General features: G+C 43.1%; 1 protein-coding gene across 6 annotated transcripts in view; it reads right to left on the reverse strand.

The window, feature by feature from the left end:
• Positions 1–2,026: 2,026 nt before the first annotated feature.
• Positions 2,027–20,955, reverse strand: part of Socs2 (suppressor of cytokine signaling 2) — a 31,333-nt gene continuing 12,404 nt past the window's right edge. For 3 of the 6 annotated variants that reach the window (XM_031349478.1, XM_031349479.1, XM_031349481.1), the window contains exons 4-5: positions 3,329–3,473; positions 2,027–2,874 (exon numbers count right to left, since the gene is read on the reverse strand). In XM_031349478.1, the coding sequence (XP_031205338.1) occupies positions 2,825–2,874; positions 3,329–3,473 (195 nt within the window). In that variant the 3' untranslated portion in view covers positions 2,027–2,824. Of the gene's footprint in view, positions 2,875–3,328; positions 3,474–10,797; positions 10,843–20,955 lie in introns of those variants that run through there. The other 3 variants (XM_031349480.1, XM_031349482.1, XM_031349486.1) reach the window with 3 other exon arrangements.

Consider the following 20,955-nt stretch of genomic DNA (forward strand, 5'->3'; position numbering starts at 1 on the left):
ATGTAGCCCTGGCTAGCTTCAAAGTCCCTATGTAGCCCTCTGAGCTCTTGATTACCCTGCATCTAGCTCCCAAGTACTTAGAAGTGTTTCCTTCTTAATTAAAAAGATATTGAGGGCAGGTGGCACACATCTGAACAGTAATGTCTGGGAGATGGAAAACAAAGGATCAGAATCCAGTCCACATTCATCCATCGGGTGAGTTCAAGGTCACCCACCCTTCCATAGCTGGGACTTAGTATCAAAAAGCTAAAAACAGACAAGCAAGAACAACAACAAAAGAGAAAGCGTAGAAAATAGCAAGGAAGAAAGAAGGAAGGAAGGAAAGGAGAGTTTTGGAGAATGGATTTTCTAACCTAACTACAATATATCTGAACCAAACCAAAGAATGGTGCTCCCTTGGTCTAGTTCCCAGTTTTGATTAAGCAACACTCAAACGTTCTACCCATTGCTCCATACGTGTCACAGAACTCCTTGAACAAAATCAAACGTATGTTTGCTTTGAACTCTGAAAGAAAAGCATGGGGACACCTTCCTGGACACCTGCTCTTAAGTGGTATGGTGAAATGAGGTACCAGCGTGCTGTGGCAATCCCAAGAAAACAGAGGTATCTCTACCCCGATGCTAGAGCTAGAACGCAGAAAACTAGACACATGAACAAAGGGAACAGAAATAAAGTCACACCCAAAAGGCTCACAAAGAGCTAGCTGTGCTCCCTCAGCAGGTAACTTGATCTCTCTGGTTCTTGAATAATGAATGTGTTCATTTGCAACTGACTCCTAGAGCTGGGAAAATAAAGAGAAGCCACAGATGTCTAAGTGGCTCCAGGTAACAACAGAGGAGTCTCCCTCTATTAGAAGTGAAGTTTAAAGGTATGTGTGCGTGTGTCTGCAATGCACTTGTTCTTGTGGCTATGTGCACACATATGGGAAAGCCAGAGGTTAGCATTGTGCGACTTCCACAATGGCTTTCTACCTTAAAATTTAGATCAGGTCTTTCACTGAACCTGGGTCTGATCAATTGTGCTCAGCTCGATGATCAAAGAACTTCAGAAGTCTCCCAGTCTTCTCCCTGGTGATGCTGGGGATACAGACACATCCAACTTTCGCATGTGTGCTGGGCATCCAAACCCACCTCTTCACCTTTACTCAACAGGCACTTAACTGAGCCATCTCTCCAGCCCTAGAAGCCTAGTTTTATATATAGTTGGTGAAACATGGCTGTGCAGAATAAAGACTACATTTCCCAACTTCCCTTGCAGTCAGATGGGCTCAGGTGATCCCATTTTGGCCAAAGAAATGTCGAGCAACATTTAAAGGTTATAAATGGAATATGGTTAATCCTCATCAAACCCATTAATAGTCTTTAGAATCAACACCTGTGGGTGCGTTTATGAGGGTGTGCCCAGAAAGGCTTAACTGAGTAGGGAAAACCTACCCACAAATTGTGGATGCCATCAACTCCTGGACTATGGCCCTAGACTGAACAAAGAGGAGAAGGTGAGTGGAACCCCAGCGTTCGTATCCCTCTGCTTCCTACCCGAAGCTGCGATGTGACTGGCTGCCTCACGCTCCTGCTGTGTGCTTTCCCCACCCTGATGGACTGTTCTCTCTAAGGGTGAGACAAACCCTCCCTCCCTTAAGTTGCTTTTGTTGGGTATTTGAACATAGCTCAGAGAATCAAGAGGACCAGGAGTGCAAAAACAATATCCTGTGAGTACGGAGACAGGAGGGAACAGCTTGCACCTTGACCCAGATGAACGCAGGCACATTTGTCTTTATACCTGTAATTGCTTTAAAAATGTGTCTGATCTTTCTCCTGGGTATCTCTACTTGAGTCTTGGATTTCGCATGGGGTAAGTAAGAATGCAAGGCTACAATCCCAGCCCTTTTTATTTTGAGACCTGGTCTCACTAAGCTGCCCAGCCTGGACTTGCACTCACTCTGCAGCCCGGGCAGATCCTCGTCAACTTGTAACACTACTGACTCAGCTTCCCAAGTAACTGGAATCACAGGCCCATGCCAGCACACCCAGCTAAAACTGCTTTTAATTATAGTCATTATAGCTAATTTTGATGTGATCATTTGAAAACTTTCAAGCATATAAATATTAGATTGGACAAATCCTTTTGCTGTTATTGTTCTAGAGGATAAAAATGCAGATCGCTGAAATATTTAATTTTTAAAGGGGAGTGGCCTCCTTCACATATACCGACACCCTAGCCATTCGAGGACAGTATTATCACATTCCCATCTGTCCTGGAACAACAGCGACAGAAGTCCAATTTTAGTTTGTTTAGACTCTTCCAGTTCAGAAGAACAGAAAGAAAAGAAAGTGCTCGGAAATTGAGCCTTGAACAGGTAGTCTCCAGAGCTGTTTGAGCCAACCCCAGGTGTTCAGTGAGGCATTCTTCTCCCACCTTGCCACAAAGTAACTGAAGCTTTTAGAGCCAACAGGACTTCATCAGGAAACAGCACTGCATTCCTGCCAAGAGATACCAAACTGAAACTATATGTATTATGTCCACAACGTGCTGGGAGCTATGCTTTTATTTGGCAAACCAAACCAACATTTGTTCTCCATATTTCATTGACGTGAGATGAGTAGATCCTGGTGAGAAATTTCCCAGATGTAGTTTCTCCTATGATACCTGTCAATCATCTCAGCAAGTATGGGATCCTGAACTTGGTCTTTGGGTTAAAGCAATCAGCCAGGGACAGGTAGCTTCTCTTCTGGTCTCGCCTGTAGAGCTTGTCCAGAGTCTGATGGGTTTTACTGCAGGTCCTAAGACTGTGTTCCATGTAACTCCTGGGAGCCCTTTAAATTGTCAAACAATTGCCACAGCCAATGCTGTGTTTGGAAAAATATCTTGAGTCTCTGTAAAAAAGGAACACAATGAAATGAGCTTAATGAACATAAATCTGATGCCTCTTCTTTCTCTTCCTCCTTCTCCTCTTCTTTTCCTTCCTCTTTCTTTACAAATAGGCTTCTTTTTTTAAAGTGTATAACTGGTTTTTACTTTATGTTCACTGGTGTTTTGCCTACATGTATGTCTATGTGAGAGTGTCAGATCCCCTGGAACTGGAGTTACAGACAGGTGTGAGCTGTCATGTGAGTGTTGGAAATTAAGCCTGGTCCTCTGGAAGAGCAGCCAGTGCTCTTGACTGCTGAGCCATCTTTCCAGCCCCTCCAATTTTTTTTTTTTAATAAAGCAAATAAGACGCTAAAAAGGATAAGTAATTTCCTGATTATGTAACTTGAATCCAATGTAGCAACTAAATTCCTTTCAGGAAACTGGACCAGGTCCCATGTAATAACAACATCCCATTACCAGTGTCAAGATGGAATGTGGCAAGGTGAAAAGGAAATATGTTCAAAATCGAGAGCTGTGATGTCGGGCTGGTAACTCGCAGAGCATCCTGGGCTCCGCTTATGAAAGGCTGACTTGGGGTTAATATTTCCAAGACTTGGTTCTCCTAAATGGAAACAGGAATAACATCAGTGAGTATGGTGGGAGATCAAACAACGACCCCAGAGAAAATGTCAGCATGGCCTGGCATGGCTGTCACAGGATAGCGTCTTAAGCTGAAGTCTGCTGACATTCAAATGTCTGGGTTTCAAGCTATTTTTGTTAGCAATGACGTCCTAAAAATAGGACACACTGTTTATTTGCATAGCTTCGGAGAAGAGCTATGACTCGGGTCTTTGACCAAGTAGGTTCAGTGGTGGAGAACCAAAAAGCGTGGCAAGTGCCTCTTGGTTCAGACCACATCCTGGACCTCACTCCAGCGAAATCTGAACACTCTTGGGAAACAAGCCCCTCCGATGGGACCAGCCAGGCTCTTGAGAGGCTCCCTTCAGGAGGAGTCAGTCTTAGGCGCTTCCTGTTTCAATATAGGACTGGATGACAACCTGGCTGTGAGTCGCATGGACTTCCTGATTTCATAGGCCCCTCTCCTCACCACCACCACTGCCCACACCTTGTTAAGGAAGTATGCTTCTAGATCCCAGCCTAGATTCTTGGTTAAAGACTTAGTGCGACCTGCGCTGTCCTGGGGACTGAGCATTGACAGGGCCTTTTTGCCATAGCCAGCCTTCATGGAGGGCAGCCTGGGTAGTCCTAGGCAGCAAGCAACACTCAACCGTCAATCGACCCTCAACTTAGGGATCTATCAGAGATGCCCATCCCTTGAAATAATACCTCCATGGTCTCTTACAGGCCGATCACCTATCCTGAGACTCTAGTTAGGAATGGGTTCGTTGGCATGACCAGTAGACAATCCAGAGTGCCCATAGTTACTCAGGATATGGAGCAACTTCCCAGATTTGATTTTTCATTTTCATGGTACATGTTTTCTTCATGCCAATAACTTATATAACTCACATGATTTTACACATTAACAAATGGTATGTGTGTGTGTGCAAGCACATGTGTTCACACACATATACATACATGTGCTAACAATATTGAAGATTGATGGTTTTCCTTTTCTCATTCTTTCTTATCATCTCCCCAGATTTATATGATGCCCAGTAAGTGTCTCAGTCCACAGTCACACATTGTCGATGAGATTAGAAAGCCACATGATAATTAGGTTATCAACAATGTGAGGTTTCTAATTTTAAAAACTTAACTTTTATTATATATTTAAAATTTTCATTGACAACTTTTAAATTTTCCATGAAAATTAATAGAAGGAGGAAAAAAAGTTAATGTATAAAGATACTTTTTAATGTACCAAGAGTGAGTATCCATGTTCATTTTTTAATCCTGCATATATACAAAACAGTAAATGGAAGCTCAGATTCACATTGTTTCTTTAAATCCAAGACTCTTTAAATGAACTCTTAGAACCATTTTAAGAGTTCAGCAAGGCACCTAGATAAAAATTAAATATCCCCAAATTAACAGTGATCTCATGTACATGCAGATAACTAAGAAAGGGAAGAACTTTTTAAAAGTGTCCATTAGTAATAGCAATAAAGCTTCAAATAGGAATTCGAAGACAGATATAACAAAGGGTGACTGAGATAGAGACAAGCTAGATTGACCCACAGCACAGAGAAGTAAACGAAAAGACCATCAAGTTCATCATAGGAAGACACAATACCAACAATACTTCCCAGGAACTATGTAACTGTATTGTAACTACAACTGGCATCTCTAGTTTCCCCTGTGGTATATGACAAGTTAGTTCTTCCATTCATTCCAAAGAATTAAGAACCAGAAATCATCAAGACTACAGAATGACACCTGGCCACTCTAGACAAAAGGCTCATCCTAAAGCTATGGCATTGGCTAGCACAACACAGGGCAAAGTGAGGGGCATGTAACAGACACATGCCCGTGGGAGAAGCCAACAGGGAAAGCACACGCCTGCTCACTGAATCATACTAGGTCAGGCACTTCTCTGTTTGGAAAGGAAAGAGAAAAAGAAATCCATATTCTACATATTCGATTGTAGGACCTCGGGTACGGAAATCGTGTCATTGCTAAATCAGGCCAGCGTGGGAACGTAAATGTCAGCCATCACTGTAAAGTATGAAGACAGCGCTGGGGTGAAGTTTAGGGCCATAGTGCTGAAAAAGGGCAGTCCCGGTGTGGGCAACTTCTATTAACCCACAAAAGTGTTATCATCCTGACTATATAAAGTCTCCGAAATTAATAAGAAAAAAAACGCCAAGAGAATGAGCACAAGCTAAAAGCAATTCTCAGAAAATACAATCTAGCCACGCCTTTAATCCCAGCACTTGGAAGACAGAGGCGTGGATATAGGCTAGCCTAGTCTACAGAGTGGTTTCCTGGACAGCCAGGACTACACAGAGAAACCCTGTCTAGGGAGAAAGAAAGGAAGAAAGAAAGAAAGAAGGAAGGAAGGAAGGAAAGAAAGAAAGAAAGAAAGAGAGAGAGAGAGAGAGAGAGAGAAAGAAAGGAAAGGAAGGAAGAAAAAATCTAGAGGACAAAAGATACATGGTAATCAGGATAGGCAAATTTTAACAATGATGTAATTCATTTTCTTAATTTTCATTTCATTTCTTTGACAGACTCTCACTACATAACCCAGGCTGGCCTGAAACTTCCTGTGTAGACCAGACAGACCTCTGATTCACAGTAATCTTTCCATCATAGACTTCTGGGTCATGGTGTTGCAGACCCTTACACACAGTTTTAGGCTAGTGTCAAGGTTCTGTGTCCATAACACAAGCTGTGGCCAAAGGGGACACAGGCCAGGCCCTCTCTGTCATATCTTTTTATACTTTCCTGAGAGATCCATAATTATTTAAAGTGTTTTTTTTTTAAAATACATCTATAGTTCATCTCAAATAATGTCTCTAGTCCACATAAACAAGGAAAAATATAATTTGTAGTGGCGGGATTTTTTGAGAAACACCACCCTCCAAGTTCGCCACGGCAGTTACCCTCTTGAACTCTGAGCGGCTGTCATTACCCACAGGAGACCTGCCCACGCCGGAGCCCATTAACTTTCTTCCATGGAGTGGGAAGGAGCAGGAGCCTCCCAGTGTGTTTAGAGCCGAACGGTTGTGAGAAGCAACCGAGAGACTTTCTCTTCACTGATGCAGCCTCCCGTAAGCTGCCTAGGCCCCTGCAAAGAATCGTCAATCACTCTCTCACCTTAGGCCCCTAGAAGCAAACCTCATGAAAACCACGGGCTCACCAGGCGACACTTGGGTAGAACCACTTTGGTCTGTTATTCATGCCCTATCTCTGTGGAAGAGACTCTTGTCGACCTCCCAGAAAAAAAGTCATAAAACAATGACACAGGGCACAGCAGAGAGGCCTATAAGGCCTACCATTGCTTTGAATGAGTCAGATCAGTGAAAGTGTGGGTCAATGTCCTTTGATAGCCTTCTCTAAGGAAACATTCTAGTTAGTTACTCTGGCTGCACGACCTTGCTTGAGAGTCTAGATTGAATCTGATATTAAAATCAGAGAGCCTGGTTCCAAATCCCAGCCCTGACACAGTGACAAGATGTCCTTCTACTTCACCTTCATTTGGGCCCCAAGTTTCTTTATCTTCAAAATGGTCACAATGCAACTACATGACAGAAATGGTTTGGTAAGGATTGAATCCAATAGTATATAGAAAGTACTTGCCATAAAAGTTGGCAGATAGGATGAGGTCTCCCCACTTCTGACAAAAATAGAAATCAGGTTGGAAAGATAGCTCAGGGTTAAGAGCACACTGGCTGCTATTCCAGAAGATCTGAGTTCAATTCCCAGCACCCACATAGCAACAGTCTATAACCCCAGATCCAGGGGATCCAGTGTTCTATTCTGGCCTTCACAGGCACCAGAGACAAGGCTCAGATGTGGAGCACAGACAGGTCGCAAGCCCCTTCCTATGGACTTTCTTGACCAACTGTGTAACTATGGTTATGTTCTGGGTTTGAGAAGTACTGAATCAGAGAGGTAAAGCAAGGGTGAGTGAAAGAACCATGTTTCTATACACAGACACACAGACACACACAAACACATACATACATACACAAGCACACTAACATGCACACACACACACACACATACATACACACACAAGCATACAAACATGCACACACACACAAACACACACACACAGACACACACAAACACATACATGCACACACAAGCACACAAACATGCACACACACACAAACACATACATACACACACAAGCACACACACAGACAGACACACACACATGCAGAGAAAAAGAAAAGAAAAACAAAGAAAATGGAAAAAGGGCTTGTCTGGTTGCAAGCCTCCAGATTGCAAAGAGTTCTAACCCTAGAGCAAAGGCCAACAAAAGTAGGCCAGGGGATGAAGAGAAGGCCTGATGGTTAAGAGCACTTGCTGTAGGTGTGGTGGCACACACCTTTAATCCCAACCCTCAGGACACAGAGGAAGGCAGATCTCCGAGTCCCAGGCCAGCCTGGCCTACACTGCAACTTCCAGAACAGCCAGGAGGATTACACAGAAAACCTTGTCTCTAAAAACAAAACAAAAAACCCAACAACAACAAAATAGGAACACTTGCTGCTCTGCCAGACCAACCCAAGTTGGATTCCCAGCACCCAGGTCAGGAGCTCACAGTCACCTCTAGGGGATCTGATGTCTTCTGGATGCTACCATTGTGCACACATAAATAAATAAATAAATAAATAAATAAATAAATAAATAAGATAACTTTTTTGAAAGGGGAAGTACACACCAGGTCTGAGGATCAAGCTCAGTGGGTAAAGTACTTGCCGTGCAATCATGAGGCCCTGAGCTCAATCAAGGCCCCCAAATGCAGGTGAAAGCCAGTCATAAGGATGTATCCCTTGGGTTCACTGACCACTCAGCCTGGCCAAACCAAAGAGCCCCTAATCACAGAGGTACCCTGTCTCAAAAAACAGCAGACAGCACCTGAGGAGCAATAACCAAGGTTAACTTCCTGGCGCCTACATGCATGCACACTTGCATACACACTCTCATAGAGAAAACCCCAGAGCTCAAGAAATAAAAGTTACTGGATAGGAGGAAGAGGAAGAAGAGGAGCGGGGAAGGAAAAAAGAAAGAGTGTGGGGGAAGGAAAAGGAAGGAGATTCTATTAGATTAAGTCCAAAATAACAGAAAGAAAGACTATAGGCTGTGGTTTGGTTTGGTTTGGTTTGGTTTGGTTTGGTTTGGTTTGGTTTGGGATCTTCAGTTTCTTTCTCTCTTTTTCTTTTTCTTTTTTTAGAGGCATTTCTGGTCAGGAACCAATCTAATTTCAAAGGAGTGAAAGCAGACTTAATCTAGGAGAAGAGGAGGAGCAGGTTCTGCTTTCAGTTGGCCAAAGAGAAACATTCCAACCGGAGGGGCACACACAGCCTCAGCTCCTGCCTCTCAAAGTGCATTAGAATTGACAAGAAGCCCACCTATTCCAGATCTGGACTCTGGACCACAAAGAATGGTGGAAAGAGTCAAGCTTCCCTCTCAAAATTTAGGGACGGAGTAAGGCTGTCTACAGAAACACACCATCAGGTTTCTAAACGGGATGAGGGGCAGGAAATGCAAGCCATGTTTAAAAAGCATGTTTAAAACTGTGTGAAGTGTCCCTGAAGTTGACCATTGGCTCAGAATCAGTAAAATAAAATAACTACTGGAAAAAAAGAAAGCTGAGCGCAGTTTTTAGGAGTGATATGCTCAAGGCAAAGTTTCCCCTCATCACTGTGCTTACGGGTGATTCATACCACAAAGAGGGCTTGTTTCATTTTGACAAGACCTTAAGAACCCCAGTAAATCCAAGGGTAATACCATCACATATTTTTCAAAAGCAATAAAGCTGAGGCAATGAAAGAAGTCGCAATAAATCTTCACTCTCAGAATACTGCTGACAAGACTTGAGACCCCGTGCTTCTGACTGGATTATTCAATTTGACATTTGAAGAAAGTGTAGTAAAACTTGCTTCAAGGACCGGTTACATAACCACAGAAAATTTTTTTAAACTCTTATTTAAAACGCAAAGATCAATGGTACGCAAGTTCAAGCCATCCCCTTAACTACCAGCCTTCTAGAGCTTGAAGCCAATTCACAACATCCTTTTCTAGCAACCCGGTAACTGTGGGTTCGAGTTCTCAAGTGCTGAAACAACAGAATTCTCAAGCAAATCAACTGCCTTCATATTAAAGTGCCAAAGGAAAAATGAAGGATTGATTGTATCTAAAGAAACAAGAATAACAAAGGAGTTGGAATACTTCTTAGGGAAAGGAAAAAAATCCTATTAAGAACCCTTGTCATAGGGTGGGGGCACACGGCGGTATCCCCACCCACTCAGAGGAGAAGTGGAGAGGGGATGGGGAAAAGGATTGTGGGAGGAGGTGACTAGGAGGCAGTCAGTGAGTGGGAGTAAAGTGACTAAGTAAAAAAATAAAAATAAGTTAAAAAAAAAAATAAAAAAAAAAAGAACCCTGAGCATTTGCTGGTAAAGGGGACTTTGGAAAAGATCAGCTTCTAAAGCAGGTGTTTCTCAACCTATAGTGGTGACCCCTCGCAGGGTGGTGCCCAAATGACCCTTTCATCAGAGACCCATAGCACATACCCTGCACATCAGATATTTACATTACGATTCACAATGGTAGCAAAATTGCAGCTACGAAGTAGCAACAAAAATGTTATGGTTAGGGGGGTCACCACAACACGAGGAGCTGTGTTAAAGGGTCGCAGCCTTAGGAAGGAAGGCTGAGAAGCTCCGGACTAAAGTCTTTATGGATGTTAAGAAAGAAAAAAGAAAAAAAAATTAAAAGAGGTGGGAGACGTCGTAATAATTAAAACATCTTTGTTTCGCTTTTCGACTTTTAAACAGACTCTTGGGAAAGAGCTGTAAAAATGAAAGTCCTGCAGGCTGGGAGTGTAGGCTCCCATCAAAGCCCAAAAGGGAGATTGAGAGTTAAAGCCAAGTGTCGGGTCTAAGTGTCCTTCCTAGCTTGACATCATCTGCCCTACCCTTGCAACACTCAACCAAAGTTACATTCCGTATTGACTTGAATGCATTATCACTGTAATTCAGGTTGATGGAAAAAAGCAGATAAAGGCGTGAAGATATTAAAGGCGTTGGCACTTAGCAACCTCATTTCCCCCTAATTGCAAAAATAATTTCTGTCTGGACTTCTAAGCAGCTAAGCCCCCAGGTGCTTCCTGGCCGTTGAAAGGGCCGTTCTATTTAAGGACATCGTGGGACAATTCAATTCACCCGCCTTGCTCTTCCAATGCACCCCTCGTGTATTACTTACTGGACGATGGTTTGAAATCAGAGGCTTTTATTAGGCAGTTCCTCAGCCCTGTTGATTTGTCTCCTTTATCTTAAGGCACAGATTCAGACCTAGAATGGGAAGGTTTTTTTTTTCGTTTCATCTGGTTTGGTTTGAGTTCTGTTCTTGGTTGTTTGTTTTTCTTTTTTTTCCTCTTGGATGGTACCCAGACCCCCTATTCCAAAGTGACTGTCTTTGTTGAAGATGAGTTTTGAGGGTGAGGGAGTTTGCTTTTAAAACAGCCATTTTTTTTTCAGCCAAATGGTTATGTGGGGAAAATAGGACAACTGTCAACACTCTATACAACAACCCCCCCAAAGGTTGACTATAATCTAAAAGGCTCTGGGGGAGGGGGACAGTGCTACTAGGATTGCTTATAAAGCAATTTAATAGCAGTTTGAATCCCAAGTTCTAAAACTTGACTCATCCATTGGAATCTGTTTTCATCTGCAATGTTTCTACCTGTAAAACTCAAGTCAGGAGTAAAATGGATTGTTCCGTGCAGGTGGAACGATTTGAGCCACTAAACTCATAAGCAGGCCAAACATCCCTTTGGGGGCAAGATCTAGATACAGTGTATAGCCACCCGGGTGACATCCTCAGGCAAAGCTAATCCCCTTGCTGGATCACCTTTCAGTGGCAGGAAATCAATTTTGTGGTTCCTAGAACTGGGCTCCCATCTGGTGTCAGGAGGCTGGTACAGAGAAAAGCAGGGGGAGGAGAAACTTTTGCTATGGTTGTATTTAGTCAGTGTTTCTGAAGTGAATTAATTGGAGACAACACTCTTACACATGAAGCAAACGCTTTCCCAATCCCGCCCTACAGTTTCTCAAAGCAGCTAGTTTTCCTGGAGCCACATGCCACAGCAGTTGATGTCCCTGGAGACTGGGATGAGTTTGTCATGGCTGGCTTCTTGCTAGTCCTAAAGGCCCTGGCAGAGAATCGCACACTCCAGAGACCTCTGTTTGGGACTAGAAATTTAACTTTAAAGACACTTAATTAGCAACTAAACACAAGCTGATTTGCTCTCAATACCAAATTCGTCATTTAAATATTAACAGTGTTTTCAAGAAAGCCTGCTAAAGGCTGGAGATGTGATAACTTATTTAAGCCTGAAATATTGCTGGACTATGCGCTTTTGAAAACCTTTAAACATGTGAGTACCCCTTTATCAAAAAAGTTCCAGGGCCAGGGATCTATTCCATGCCTTTGTTCCCATAAGCACACAGAGCATTCATAAGCCCAGAGGCTTTGATACACTGCTGTTTTTGAGGGCAGAGACAACGTCCACTGATGGGGACCAAGCCCATCAACAACAGTGCATCCATGCATGGGCTGAATATGTTGCAGCTGTTGAGAAGAATGACAAGGAGCTTGGAGTAGCATAAAGACATGAAAAGCTACACAGACCCCAAATAGTAAACCTGAGAAGCAAATTACAGAGCAAAATGCATACATGATACTGTGTATGTATGTGTGTGTGTGTTTTTTAATGTTATTAAAAATAGATACTTCAGCCTGGCAGTGGTGGCACTCCCCTTCGATCCCAGCACTTGGGAGGCAGAGACAGGCGGATTTGAATTGGAGGCAGCCTGGTCTACAGAGTGAGTTCCATCCAGGACAGCCAGGGCTATACAGAGAAACCCCCATCTCGAAAAACAAAAACAAAAACAAAAACAAAAAAAACAAAAAAAAAAGAAAGAAAGAAAGAAAAGAAAAAAAAAGAAAAAAGACGCTTCTACCGCATTAGAACATTTTGAAATCTTCTTTACAAATAGATAACAGGTCCTTAGGGGATGGGGTGAGGAAGGAGGTGGGCAGTTCCCTCTGTTTTGGTGACTTGCTGAGCTAGCTAGATGTTTTTTAACCCTGTGTAGGTTGCTGTCAGAATAACTGAGAAACTAGTTAATAAAAGATTATATTTACTCTGAATTAACAGAAACAAGAGAGGTGCTCTGTTAGCTGACAGTGGCAGTCACGTTCCTGATCCCCATCTGTAAGAGGAAAACGGTGGGGGCGGGGGGCGGGCTGCAGAAGAAGGTGTTAACCCAGTCTCTGTTGAGGAAAAAGTCAAAACCGGTGCTGTGCGCTCAGCGCCACACGCACTTGGTGACGTCTCCTCTGTAGCTGTAGCCTTACATAAGGACCCTACCCCACCCCTCAGAGACCCGCAAGGCGCCGGGGCACCAACAGGAACTGCCACGCCACAGACCCAATGGGCACTCCCTGGTGGCTGCAGAAAAGGAACGCCTTCTGCGTCACCCGGTGGTACCTCAGCCCTTCCCTTTGCTTAACCAGGGTGAGCCCCAGACAGCGTGGACTCCCTCAGAAAGAATGGAGACCGTAGAGGAGATACACACACACACACACACACACACACACACACACACACACACACACCTTTCTCCCTTATCCAGTTCCTCGAAATAGCCAAAGCCCGCCTATTCCTTGCTCGTGTGTTTATAAATCAAGGTCGAATTGCTTCCAGGCTCTAGCTGAGTTTTTGTGGGTGCTTTAAAAAGATCAAGTTTTCTGTCCTAAGGCCTCATTAACCTACTAATTAAATGCCAAGTCTTTCTTGGGAGATCTGTAGCTTTTTTTTTTTTTTTTAAGTTCTTCCAGATCTAAAATATTTACTCCAGGACTCCCTAGCTCCCTAGTTGAAGTGTATCTCACAAAGCTGCTTTTTTGTTTTCAATAGTCATTTTGTTTCAAGAAGTTTCAATGCATTGCCAACAAGTAAAGACTTGTTATCCACCCACTGGCGCTGGCCTTAGAGAGAAGCCAGGCTGTCTGAAGAAAAAGTAATGTGTGTATCACCAGGTTCTCTCTGTCTTTGTCTCTCCCTGTCTCTCTCTGTCTCTTTCTGTCTCTGTTTCTGTCTGTCTCTGTCTCTGTGTTTGTGTGTGTGTGTGTGTGTGTGTGTGTGTCTCATTCCTTCATAACAGCCTCTTAACTCGCATCCCAGATACTTATGACATAAATGAAGAAAAAGACTGTGATCTGCACGCCTGGACTCGGAAGCTAACTTTTCAACAGTCTGTTTCTCCCAACCCAGCTCTTCTTGGAAAAAAAAAAAAAAAAGTCAAGCAAGAAGAGCCAACAGCAATCAAACCTTCATGAGTAACCTGAGTCCTCTCTGCCGGCCTGAGAAATGCTATCAGAAAAGAGAGGAAAAGGGACCCTGTTTCTCCTAAGTTGTGGGACTAATCTGGTGTCAGTAGCTGAAGCTGTTATTTTCCTTATTGGAAAAAGTCCAAATACTCAGTTATTTTTGAAGAAAGGCCGTCTAAACAATCCAGGCCGTTGTCGGCCTCTTGGCTTTGGCACTCCCAGGACGTGCTGTGAGCAGCCCTCAAGACTGAAGTTCCTTTATGTTTTCAGCCACTTGAGAAAAAGTTTTGCCACAGAGTTCTAACGACATGAAGTCCTACAAATCAGCTTGGAAATGTCTAAATGTGTTTTTCCTAGAAAAAAAAAAGTGCCAGACATCGATTTTATCCGGCAACCATCAAAATATATCAGACCACAAAACTATACATTCCTGGACCTCACATGGAGCTTGGCAAGGGACCACAGCAAGACAACCCTGGAGCTCAGCTGCTGTGGCATCTGCATTCACAGCCCAGGCAGCCGAGCTGACACTAACCTCTGCTGCTACCTGGGACTCACAACAGCAAAAGAAAACCAAACCAAAGTCTAAAATAAATAAATAAATAAATAAATAAATAAATAAATGGCACCTTTTCTATTTCTGGCTTGAGGTAACATCAAATGCATTCTTTAACTCGTTAAACACACACACACACAAAAAAAACCAACACAGAAGCTCACGTGAATACATTATTTATTTGCAACTGCAGCTTCTAAAACTGGTATTGAGAATTGATAAATAATACAGTGACCTCGAAACAGGAACTATCTTTGGAAAGAATCAGTCTTCACATAGTCATTTACTCAGCACCTACTGTGAAAAAGTAGAGTAGGGTTACAGACTCCAGGGCACTGTCTGCATACACTCTGGCCCAGGAGCAAGAAGACAGAGGTTCAAAAGGTGTAGGCCTAAGTTGGACTGGGCTTGTGTAGGAAACATGAAGGATGTGGAAGGAAGAGTTCAAGGCCAGCCTTGGTGACATAGGAAGGTCAAAGCCAGCTCGGGCTACATGAGTCTCAGAAATCATAAAACAAAATTCAGGACTGACAGACAGACAGGAAGAGAGTCAAGGAGGCTGCTTTTCAGTACGACTTCCCATACTCAACCACTGATGAAAACATGCTACATGTTTTCCTTGGGTGAAATTTTAAAAGGCTGCAACAGGGAAGAAGGAAAGGGTGTGATGAAGGATGTTGCCCCCAGGGGGGCTCGACCCTACGTGAAGAGCACAGGTAATCAAGCTGAGACCTGTGACCTGGACAAGTCTTTCCCTGGAAGGAGCACACCTATTGGCTAGCCAATACCAAATGGTCAGCCCTGAAACCACATGTACAATGAACACTGTACAGACTAAGAATGTATATATATAATATATATACATTGTGTGTGTGTGTGTGTGTACATGTATGTATGTAACAAGTTAGTGGTAAAAGAGCCTTGCATCAGAATGTAAACAAGGAAGGGAAAACGATGTCATTATAATCTTTAAAAATAAAAGACGGAGCAAGAGATATCCATATTAACTTCAGGGTTTGGGTTGTTTAAGTATAAAACATATTTTGTACTATAAGCAGTAGCTGTAATCGCATATCAAAACACCAGGTTTCCATGGGTGACCATTCTCATCCTCTGCTAAGTCTATCTCACCTGTTCATAACTCGCATCTGAAGGGAAGCACCTTCTCCTTGGGAAGATGCTGACAACAACCTCGTCAAGCTCATTACCCCGAGCACTTTAGCTCTGGGTCCCTTGCAAGTCTAGGTATGAGGTTGAAAGGCTCTGGACCCCATGCCTGAGGCTATCACTCTATACATTCAAAAGCCTTGCAGTGTTTTCATTTCCCAGGTAAGCATTCAACAATTGTGAAAGACAGGCAAAGCCCTTAGTGCTTGTCTGTCCTCCAGTCTGTCCTCCAGTCTGTCTTCCAGGCCAACTCATCTTTTAGGTTTCAGGTCAGAAGTCACCTCCTCCTGGCTGTCTCCCTAGATTTCCTCAGACAAATCTAGGTATTCCTTCCCAGGGTGCACTGTTCTTCCAATCTACAAGTATCTTTGTGTATCAAAGTGTGGTTGGCTCCAGGACCTTGTACAAGACACCTCAAACCTCAGATGCACCTTATGTAAAATGGCAGAGCATTTGTATGTAACTCAAGGGCCAACTTTAAATCATCTCTAGATTGCTTAAGATGCACACTTACATTTGTGGATTTGGTTTATTGCTTATAGTATTTAATTGGGTTCCCAAATTACATGGGAATTTGCACGACCACATGTAAGATGCTGAGGGTCCCCGCCCCCAGTTGACTCTAATTGGTAAATAAAGTTGCAGGCGGCCAATGGCTGGGCAGGGAGACAGAGGTGGGGCTTTAGATTTCACAGGCAAGGGAACTCAGGGGAGAAGAATTTAGGATTGCTTTGCCGGAGAAATAAAAATCAGGCCTGAGAGCTAGAGAAACAAGAGTGTATGTACTGCCATGTAAGAGCTGGGGAAGAGTGGACCCAAGGGGTCCCACATTTGGTCTAGGATAGCAAAGGTGGAATTTAGATTTTAGTAATAATTCAGGAGTGGTGGGGCAGGGCGTTAGCAATGTGGAAGTTTGAGAGTGACCCAACCATTGCACTGTTTAAAGCATATTCAAATAGAAGGGTGTGTGTGTGTGTTTCATTCAAGAATGGTGATGAGCAACATGCACTACCAGCAGAAGTGGGGGAGTGTGAGGGGCAATTTGAGTAGTGATATGCAATTAATGCAGCACTTATACCAAACGCTGTTACACTGTCTGAGAGGCATTGAGAAGGAGACAACCTTATGTGTGGTCAGTACAATCACAGCCTTCTAAAAATGGCCTTTATTTATGTTGTCTGATTGCATGGGTTAACACCTGCAGATTTAGAGGCATTATCCCCTACTCCCATTGGCCCAGGCTTTGCTTCCCTCAGTTTCATTGGTCCTCAATCGACAGTGGTCTGAAAATGTCAGGTAGTGAACTCCAATATTGAAAATATCAATAATGAATTCTATTTTATTCCTAGCCATTGTTAACTATTATACCATCCTCACGAAAGCAATTAAAAAATCAGTGATTAACTGTCAATTTATCATTAAAAAAGGCTATTGCAGTTGAAGTGTGCCTAAAAAGGCTTCATGTTTTGTTGAAAATTGATTTAAAAATAAAAAAGGTTGGACATCAGAAAGGATGCCTATAATCCCAGCACTTAGGAATTAAAGACAGGAAGAACACAATTTCAAGACCAGCCTTAGCTACATCGAAAGTTCAAGGTTAGCCTGTGCCACATGAAACCCATATTTAAAAAAAAAAGAAAGAACTTAGAAAGAAAGAAAGAAAGAAAGAAAGAAAGAAAGAAAGAAAGAAAGAAAGAAAGAGAGAAAGGAAGAAAGACAGGCTGTCTCCTGAGAGGCCCTGCCAGAGTCTTACAAATACAGAGGCAGATATTAGCAGCCAACCACTGGACTGAGTGCTGGGTCTGAGAAGGGACTGAAGGAGTTGAAGGGGTTTGCAACCCCATAGGAAGAACAATATCAACCAACTAGACCCCCCAAAACTCCCAGGGACTAAGCCATCAACAAAGGAGTACACATGGCTCCAGCTGCATATGTAGCACAGATGGCCTTTTCATGCATCAGTGGGAGGAGAGGTCCTTGGTCCTATGAAAGCGTAATAGATGCCCCACTGTAGGGGAATTGAGGGTGGGAAGGTGGGAGTAGGTGGGTGGGTGGAAGAACACCCTCATAGAAGCAGGAGGAGGGAGGATATGATAGGGTGTTTCCAGGAGGGAGGAAAACTGGGAAAGGGGATAACATATGAAATGTAAATAAAGAAAATATCCCCCCCAAAAAAAGGAAAAAAAAAAAAAGAAAGGTAATGCTGAATAAGTAAATTAGGTAAAGGAGTAAATACTGAAAGTGAATGAGCATATAATTTATTTGTGTTGAATTATTCACACTATAGAGAGACAGGATTCATTTCAACAAGGTGAGAAGTCAGCAAGACGCTACTGAAGAGCTTAGCTTCAATGCACGGTGAAGACCATTCACCAAGCATTTGTTTCCTCCTTCAGGAGACATGGGAGGGTCACACTGCCTGCCCCTTACGGTTGGGTGGCACCAGCTTATAGCACTCTGGCCCCACGTGCTGAGAGCAGTTGAGGTTTAGGTGAATGTGGGTACTGCTAGATGTTCTGAGTTCTCGTTTCCCATTGGCTCAGCATTCCAGAATCATCCAATGGGTGGCTACTTCATCAGACTAGGGTTTGGTGTGACTAGCCTTGCTGTTGACCTGACAGACTCAGATGTAGAAGTCTTTGCTATTTTTAAGATATAAAACTCTGCTGTTTTAAACCACCAAGCATTCCGGCTGTTTGTTTTGCAGTAGACCCCAGCCCGTTAAGCCAGACGCATCTGAGTTGGTTTGAATGAGATTCTTCCAACACCCCTGTGCCCCTCTGCTCCCCCCCCCCACCCCCTAGCTTCATATATTTGCATGCTTGGTTCCCACTTGGGCTGTTAGGAAGGATTAGGATATGTGGCCTCCTTGGAGTATGTGTCTTGATGGAAGAGGTGTGTGGCTCTTCCTGTGGATCAGGGTGTAAAATTCTCCTGGGCCATGCCCTCCTGTGGGCCACCATGCTCCCCACTAAACAGGACTAAAAGTCTGAAACTGTAAGCAAGTCCGGCCTCCCTTAAATGCTTTCCTTTATAAGAGTTGCCCTGGATGTGGTGTCATTTCACAGCAATAGAACAGAGACAGCATCCTTCATAGATATAAATAAATAAAAAATAAGACAAAAATAAATAAATAAGACAAAAGGAAAGAAGGAAAGAGATGATGGAACCTGGTTACACTGGCCAGAAATGGAAAGGTTGGAAAAGGGGAGGGAAAGGCATAAATTAGATAAGAGAATCTTCTAGAGTTGATGCTTGGGATTTTGGTGGATTCAGTAGAATACTAACAATATGGTACTTAGACACTGGGCAGAGTCATACCCTTTTAAAAATTAACATGCTAAATATTAACTACATCTTTCTGTCATACATCATTGAGCAAAGGTATAGAGTAAGCTCACTAAGAAAACAGGAAGAGAGACTAAAGTCATAGGTATTGTTTTTGAAGTCAGACAGTTTTGGACTCAAAGCCTAGCTCTCTGGCTTTACTAATCTAATCTTACTAAACGTCAGCCTCTTCATCTCTAAAGTAGAGCTCAGCGGTTTGCTGTGTACCCTTGCTGAGGTCATACGTGGTGATTAACAAGAACAATCAATGCCTGGTATTACTAAATTTTTTTTCCCAGTCCTTTGGGAACCCAAGAGTTGGTCTGTTTTGGAATCGCTGTCTTACTCCCATAATTTGAACATGATGAATTCTACAACCTACCTAACACAACTTCAACCTGGTTCTCCCAGGAGCTTTTAGCTATTGCCAGACTAAGTGATCTGATGCCTACATGATTCTCTTCTCTCCCTGACTGATGTATATTGGTCTATTTTCCACTGGTGTAGCAGACGGTCTTCATGTGTGTGAGTTATAAAAAAAGGAGATAGCAGGGCAGTGGTGGCTATAAAGAAAAGAGATAGCCAGGCAGTGATGGCGCACACCTTTAATCCCAGCACTTGGGAGGCAGAGGCAGGCGGATTTCTGAGTTCTAGGTCAGCCTGGTCTACAGAGTGAGTTCCAGGACAGCCAGGGCTACACAGAGAAACCCTATGTCGAGAAAAACAAAACAAACAAGAATGGAGATGAGGTAAATGCGCAGAGAAAGCCAAGCTTACAACTCACTCACCGTGACTAACTTCCAGTTGCATCCAGTTGCAAAGCAAGAACTTACTCCTATGAAAAACAGCACGGAAGGCTCTAGCAGCTGTCATTTCTATCACATTAGCAAGTAAATTTCAACTGGACTCTCTCTTGCTGGGAACAAAGGGCATCAAAACCACGGTGGGTGTCAAGAGCAGAAGTGGGCACCCCTGCTTTAAGACAGATCCAGAAGGAACCGAACAGAACTGTATATACCTATAGTCCCAGCTGCAGGAGGTGGAAACAAAGTATCAGTTGATCAAGCCCGGGAGTAGACTCCCAAGTACAAAAGATGGTTCAGGGCTAGAGAGGTGGCTAGGTACCTAAGAGAGCTTGATGCTCTTTTGCAGAGGACGGGGGCCACAGTTGGGTTCCCAGCATTCATATGAAGTGAGGTTCATAACCACCTGTAACTCCAGTTCCAGGTCATCTGAAGCCTTCTTTTCTTCTGGCCTCACAGGCATACATACATATGTGCCCATACAATCCAACAAGCATTTACACACAAATAATAAAAGAAAACTTTAAAAAAAAAAAAAAAAAGAAAAAGAAAAAGGAAAAAAAAGATGGTGGAGGGGGAGGGAGCCCAAGAGTTCACACTCAAAGTTGTTTTCAGTGTGGAGGCTGGGGGTGTGGCTCAATGGTAAAACACTTGCTTAGTATGAGCAAAGCCCAGAGGTTGCTGATAAGGAAAAGGAGCAATTCTTTTAGTTTTTACCAAAGAGTCTAAGAATCTCCTTAATATCTTACACCGGGAGGTCGTAACATTTTATAACAAATTGTAACTTTTGTAATAAATTGCTTGACAAGGGAACACAAAGCTCAAAGACCATGGATCAAAACTTAGAAGAATCTATAACTGGAGAAATTATCCTTTGAAATTATCTCAAGAGGCCAGAGAGCAGCAAGGATGGTCATCTGGGCCCCTCCATGATGGAAGCTCCTCCCCAGGGTTATTAAGCTAAGGATAGGTATACATCAGAGCCTCCTCCATCCCAACCAACATCTAAAATCCCAAGTCCATACTCTGAATACAGACCACGGCTCAAAGATCCACAGCTCAGAAAACAACATAAAATTCCTCTTACCATACTAAAAACAATTTACTGACTCTGACTGTGAAAAGAGAAAAAATAGTTTACAGTAGAGAGAATTTCTTTCCCCAAATAAACCAGAGTCTGATAGCATAGAGGCAAAATATATGCTAAAATTTTAAGT

Source organism: Mastomys coucha, unplaced genomic scaffold, assembly GCF_008632895.1.
Source record: "Mastomys coucha isolate ucsf_1 unplaced genomic scaffold, UCSF_Mcou_1 pScaffold4, whole genome shotgun sequence".
Classification (NCBI taxonomy): domain Eukaryota; kingdom Metazoa; phylum Chordata; class Mammalia; order Rodentia; family Muridae; genus Mastomys; species Mastomys coucha.